Here is a 6,992-nt window from a genome sequence, read left to right on the forward strand (position 1 = left end):
ATTGATTAGTGTAATCAGGACTTCTTTGGTTGATGTTTGGCCTTTTGGACTTCGCTTTGTTTTTATGGGTTGAATAGAAATCTTATCCAAAAAACAAGAAAGCTGATCGGTGCAATGCCGAAACCAAATTGAACCAACAGTGACACTTCGCATAGTGGAAAACGGAAGTAACCGCATAAACCCTAGCAATAACCCAACAATCGAATTATGGTCTTCCGGCTGCTATTCTCGCTGGCTCAACAGCTTTGAGGTCTACAGAGGCAGTACCCATAATTCATTCTGATGCATTCTTATTCTATACCTCTCTTGCCACAAGTTGTAAACATGGAAATTCCAAGTAATCTCAGAACCTCGATATCCTGTGCTCGAATCTTTGAAAAACCAGACTGAATGAGACCATTTGACACTGTCCATCACTCCAAAGTATTTACAGCAGTAACTGACGACTTTAAAAGGTAACCCAAACAACAAAAACTTCCTGATGAGCGTTTGGCGATTGTGCACTACAGGGAACAGCCTGAATTTCCACTGAATTTTCCGACCTAACAAATTGCCATTTTGCAAACAAACGGGACAGAAGATAACCAAAATTCAATTGCACAAAACCAAAAAGGATTCTGAGCTTCCTGTGATGACCACTTTTTTTTCTTTGTGAAGGTAATATTGTTGGGATGACTAAAATATCACTATGATAACTGCCTCCAATAACATTATTTTTAAGGCAAACAAAGCTAATAATGATATAGAACCGTCACGAGCAGATCCAATTGCATTTCATTTCTGATGTGGAATAAACATTTTCTCAATCATGAAGAATACAAACTTTCTCTGTGAGGTTCTCTCACACCATATACACTGCTCTTTTCTTCTTATTGTGAAACACCGAAAAGGACAGTGTGCTTCCACCATCCACTGTACACGACAACCACCTAAGTATACAATTTCTCACAACCCACAAAATCTCGTTGATATTTGACATCTCCTTCCCATAGGTTGAAAAAAAGGGGGGGTAATAACAGAAGAAAAATGAGTCTGAATAATTAAAGTATCTAATCTTAGTAAATTCAAAGCACCTCTTCTTAGCTCCTGTTACCAGCCCCCAGGCTCTCGTAGAATAAAATGTACCCATGATCCGTATTACTTGAATATTCCTGTGCTGACCCGAAGAATGTCTGCACAACGGACTCATCAATCATCTCCACATTTTCATCGTCAAAAAATAGCCAATGGTTATGGCTTTTCACAAGGCTGACATAGTGTCCATGGTTGGGCCCACTTCCAACATGGACAACTACGGCAAAGAGGGAATACTCGGAATCTGCATCTTCCATTGTGTTGCTCAGCTTCAGCTCAAGTGGGAAGACAACCCTGTAAGACAGCTTCTTGTAGCGACCCAGCTGCTCAATGTATTTGAAACGCTTCAGATGGATTACTAATATGTGAGGTGGCTTCTTTATCTTCATCCTCTTCTGCGCCTCTTGCAAACTGCATAATGAAATCCACTTTCAGTTAGCACAAGGGAAAAATAAACAGACTTAACAATATAAAGAACGAAAGTGCAATGCTTCTTGGTTCTTTTGTTTGGATGCTATCTCTTTTCCTCCAGAATAATCTCCAGAATCTCTGTATGGTGAAAAAGGGTGGAGCACTGCTCAATACAGCACGTAATTAACCCAAGAGGAACTAGTGGGTGGCTGCACTCAGACACAGCATTTGGAATGGCACAAGACAATAAATAATAAAGTCCTCAAAGAAAATGCACATGACTATAATAAGTTCATCAAAGAATAAATTGCCGTATGGTGCCAATAATCTTTAAGACATCACCCACTCAAAGAATCAAGTCGGTGAGGTTTTGCATATGAAGAGGGAAGGCTTTGTGGTAATAGTGGGGAGAGAATTGTAAAAGAAAAGAGAGATTCATTATTTTCAACCTACGGTGTTAACAAATATTGAACCTCTCTCTCTGAGCTAAAAGTTGTTCCCAACACATTGTAGCCTTGTTGAATTCATTACAGGCAATGCAAACTAATATAACTTTTACAATGATGGCTATTCCATTTTAGAGTGAGTGCTTCAGCTTTGGATGCACATATAATCACTCTTACTATCATCAAGCTAAGACCTAAACTGTGTGTCAAGCTGCCTGGTCCAAATTAATATGCATAAAAGATACCTTCCGCATTGTAACATACAATAATTTGATTAAATTGCCTCATCCAAATTTCTCAGTGAAACATGTAATCAAAGCCATCTACAACTAATTAGACATTCGTTAACATTTAAAAAACAAGGCACGTAATACCATATTAATGTGCATAAAAGCTACTTACCTACAGCATTTGTCACAGAAAAATTTGTCCTCTGCATTCAATGTCTCTGTTGAGCTGAAGTTTTTCAAACAGCTCGTAATTGAGCTATTTTGTTCAATATCGAGGCTCAAGTCAAGATATGTTTCATCCCTTGCTGTCACTGTCTCACATCGCAGGCACCTTGTTTCATTGGTGAGTATTCCCTGACCAAATAATCAAACTATCTTATGAGAATCTACACAAAATGTCATGAGAGTCTTATAATGGGCAGCAAAGAAAAAGGCAACCATACCATCACTGCTCAACGATGTATTAAGGGTAACTATTATGCTGCTACTCTTTTTTTGATCAGTAACTATTATGCTGCTAATCACACATCAGCACGGACACAAGGATGTCCTGTACTTTTTTCCCTTGGAGTGAGAGTAGTCGGGAGCTCATTTGATAATTATAATAGGCCAGAGAAAAGGTATAGATATCAAGAATTGGACCAATCAAAACAATAACAAAACTGATTTATTTGTACAGAAATTTGGAACACAAAATTGGTTTCATTGCAACATCTTTAGCCATTTATCTTCCCTGACGAATTATCAAAATCAAATACTTGAACAATTTTTTTTTTTATAAGTAAATACTTGAACAAAATATATGAAATGGCAGATCAAAGTCACCTGAAAATTTTTGTGCACCCAGGTAACTAAAGGGTCTTTTTGACAACCGTTAGCCTGAACATTCTTTGGCCCATTTGCGGCTTTATCAGAAGGTGATGAAGTTTCTGGATCACTTTTTACAGCTTGGGCCTCTTTCTCCAATATGTCGACGAGCTCATTCAGCAAGAAATTCAGAAATTCATGGGCATCCTACAAAAAGGAGAAAATGTCTTTATAATGAAAGGAGACATACAAAATTCGATGCTTTGTATTAGACCAGAGAAAGTTAAGAAATTCAATCAAGATACAATTAGCATCATAATTTTTTGATAGGTAAACAATTAGCATAATAATTGAATAGTTGAAGAGAGAGATTTAGCAATGATGCAAAATGAGACATTGGTATGACCTAAGAAAAAGCCCAAGCTACATATGGGCCTATAGTCCAAAAGGACTAGTCAAGTTGCAATTGGAATCCTTTAATTTTTTTTTTTTGATAAGTAAAATAAGTATTATTAACAAAAAAGGGCAACAACTGCCAGTTACAAGGAATCCTTTAAATCATAACAAATTGCAAGAACTTCTCTCTCCCAAGCAATTTGGAATCCAATTCACTACTCAATCATACTCAATCCAGGGTATTACAGCCTTTCCCTTAAATTCTAATTGTCATCGCTAGGCCATTTTGTTGTAAGCGGCAAGACTCAAGCCCCACAATTCTGGTTGGAATTGGCTCTGATACTATTTGTAACAACAACCAAAAAGCCAAAGCCATATGTTATACTCCAAGAAACCTAGTTACGATAACAATTGCAGCTCCTTGAAATCATTAGAGATTGCAAGAACTTCTCCCTCCCAATCAATGTGGGATCTCATTCACCACCCTCATACTAGATACGAGGTATCCTAGACACTAATATCGTAAGGAAAGGAGGAATCTCCACTTCAGAAATATTATGTATTGCTCCATTTAGTAAGCATTATCTTACAGATCAAAATGTATTATAACTGAAGATGTCTATGCAACACTACATTCTCAGTCCTTTACACGAGGAAAAAAAAACTCTCAAAGAAAATTTTCTCAAGTTAAATATATGTAACTGTCAATTCACCCAGCCAAAGATTATTTTGCTTACTGTATACATACCTGGTGCATATAGCTACGAAAAAGCTCATTTTGTTTTTTCAATCTTTGTACAAAGCGCTTTGGAGCAATGACACCTGTTTTCTTCTTCTGTGAGCTTATCTAGACAAAAGGAGCAATGAACTTTTTTAGATCCACTATCGTGGCTGAAAATATTAGCATGTAATAAGCATTGCATGAATAGACATTCCTGTTTTGCCCAAGAGGAGAAAAGTTGGGGAATAGAATTTAAGAAGTCACAAAGAGACCAAAAATTCCTAAACTCCAGCTGATATCTTAAAATGACATAAAAATCTACAGAACTGCATTAGATACAGATGTTATATTAGCTCTAGAAAGAAATCGAAACAGTCTATTAGACTATTCGTATTACTTGAACCTAAGAGTGATGACCAAAATAAGCCATTGGACATGTTATGTTAGTTCTAGAAAGAAAAATATATCTCAAGAAAGGAGATGCCAGATCTATCCAGAAAGGAAAAAAGATTCAAGAGTAAAACCTGCCAATGAAGTATAAGTAAACCCCTAAACAGGGCCTGATATAGCAGAACGAAGCTATACATATGTGATGGAAGGAAGATTTTTTTTGTCTCTCTATAAGTAATCAGTCCATTTAACAAATAAAATACAGTTAGGGTAGAAGAGGATCTCCAGAGGTTGAAATCTGAAAACAACAAAAAGAAGAGCTCTCAATATTTGCAACTAATATAATAAAGATCCCTAAATCATGGTGTCCATCTACTGTAATGATGGTTTTCTATTTAGACTGATAACAGGCACCTTGACAATTTCAATCATATTACATCACGAAGTTTTTTTGATCAGTTACTAGCTAGTAAGTAGTCTGCCATCAAAATTTCAAGCAACCCATATTGGAGAGTTCTACTTAATGCTCTGGGCTGGTTTACTGCTTAAGATATGTATATCTGCATAACATAAATGCACACCCACACCCACACACATAGTTGTATACATATTATGCATGCACACACATCTACACACACCTATAATAAGATCCTAAATGCGTGTGTCGATATATATATATATATATATATGGGCTAGATATGTTTTTTGATAAGTACATATATGGGATAGATATTAACCTGCAAAAATAGGTCTGCTAAGCATGTTAATAGATTTTCTTCTGCATCCCCAATGTTTTTGTTATTTGCATAATACTCTAGCAGTTGCTCACGAAATGGGACACAAAAGTAAAGTGCCTGCGAGCGCAAAAAAATTACATTAGTGGAGTACCATAAAAAAATGCCTGTCAAACGTAATCAAAATTCTCCATTCACCCATCATTAAAGTAACATGTCAATGGATACCATTCAACAAATTTATGACACCATTGAACCCCCCAAATGACAATAAATACAGTGGGTATATCCGCTTAAAAGCTTGTGGGTTCTAATCTTACTAGGGCATTAGAAATTTGACAAAATGCTTACCAAGCACGTGTTGCTCTTGTATACCCCCCATGTACTTGGCAATACTTATTTTTTATCATCAATAAAATTATTATTTACCAATAAAAAATGGGAAAAAATAAACTGTAATCACCTTCCATTTCTAGATTATATAATGACATGGTGACTATCTGTAATGAAATTTAGCAAACATTGTTTGTATCATATACTAGCAAATTTTTTATAAGAAAATAAATTTTTAATACTAGCAAATTTGAGCCAAAATAAAGGTAATAGATTCACTTTTCCCCATAAAAAATAGATTAAAAATAAAGAAGACAATCATTCAAACATTTAGAGGAGACACCTGCAGATTGAAACAACTTCAAAGTCTCTTTTCTTTCCATCTTTTATTTTTAACTACAACTTCTCGAAGTAACCGTGTTGTGCATACATTCAGACCCAGACCCTCAATACAGCCATATAACACAGGCGCCTAGTATGACCACCGCATCTCAAAAAAACTACGCCCTCGATAGACTAGCTAATGATTTCAGCTACACACCCACTACCAAATGTAAAACCAGCACTTCGCACAAATAAGCGATCACCAGCAATAACACAGCTCAAATTTCCAAAATAAAGTATATTAGTTTAAGAAAAAGGTTATACTCACGATCAAACCCCGCAAAGCATAGATAAGCAAGCTCTCTTAACCACGATTACCATCGAACACGCAGAAAATTAAAAAATCTTTAAGTTCATATATTCCATCGGAAATTAAAATACTAATAACTAATACAATTATACAACACGGAAAAAAAAGAAGAAACTTGAATGGTCAAGAAAGTGGATTTGATGGAAGCAAACCTGCAGGACGCTGTTACAATAGCAAGTATTGCCGAAATTCTCAAGACCGAAGTAGCGCTCTCCTTCGGGGAACTGGTCGCCGAGAGCCTTCTCGAGCTTGGAGCCCGCGGCACCCATTAGCGCGCGTAAAACACCGATGACTTTTGGACTCAGATCTTCAACCACGCTCAACTCTGCGATTTCTGCGCCATCCACGATTCACCGGGACTTTATCGGTTGGAATCGGTTGGATTCGCTTGGGGATGCCAGTAGGTATGGTTTTCTGGTGTTCTTTAGGTCGGGAGTGGAAAGGGAAACGAGGGTTTCGTTCGAGACTGAGAGAACAGAAGACGAAGAAAATGAAGGTGGAGAAAAAATATTAATTGAGAAATAAGCAAAAATATTTGAGAGACAGCTCCATTTGCAGCTGGCGCTGCACATTCTCACGTGCTGTGCCAAGCTGTAAAATGGTTCTGGAATTGTTGTTAAAAATCTTTCGGGCTTGGGCTTTTTTCTATTTTATCTGTCAATCAACCCATGATAACGGATACACGTATGAAGTTATTCTCATAGTTTTAACTTTTAACTTCTATGAGTTTCCATCGTTGCATGTACTATTTATTAT

General features: G+C 36.7%; 1 protein-coding gene across 1 annotated transcript; it reads right to left on the bottom strand.

The window, feature by feature from the left end:
* Window positions 1-738: 738 nt before the first annotated feature.
* Window positions 739-6,756, bottom strand: LOC109010613 (ubiquitin carboxyl-terminal hydrolase 4). Its single transcript, XM_018991492.2, has 6 exons — window positions 6,389-6,756; window positions 5,213-5,329; window positions 4,113-4,211; window positions 2,987-3,175; window positions 2,334-2,515; window positions 739-1,485 (listed from the first exon to the last, which is right to left on the bottom strand). Exons 1-6 carry the CDS (start codon window positions 6,503-6,505, stop codon window positions 1,080-1,082), a joined length of 1,110 nt encoding a protein of 369 aa, XP_018847037.1. The 5' UTR covers window positions 6,506-6,756; the 3' UTR covers window positions 739-1,079.
* Window positions 6,757-6,992: the final 236 nt, after the last annotated feature.

The sequence above is a fragment of the Juglans regia genome, chromosome 1 (genome assembly GCF_001411555.2).
Source record: "Juglans regia cultivar Chandler chromosome 1, Walnut 2.0, whole genome shotgun sequence".
In the NCBI taxonomy this organism is placed as follows: domain Eukaryota; kingdom Viridiplantae; phylum Streptophyta; class Magnoliopsida; order Fagales; family Juglandaceae; genus Juglans; species Juglans regia.

Excerpts from the sequence above, each read along its gene's own strand:
- LOC109010613 (XM_018991492.2), bottom strand. The coding sequence starts at position 6,505 with ATGGGTGCCGCGGGCTCCAAGCTCGAGAAGGCTCTCGGCGACCAGTTC. Across the intron at positions 4,212-5,212 it reads TAGCAGACCTATTTTTGCAG|ATAAGCTCACAGAAGAAGAA; the intron begins GTTAATATCTAT and ends CCTTTTGTCTAG. Across the intron at positions 3,176-4,112 it reads TTCGTAGCTATATGCACCAG|GATGCCCATGAATTTCTGAA; the intron begins GTATGTATACAG and ends TCCTTTTTGTAG.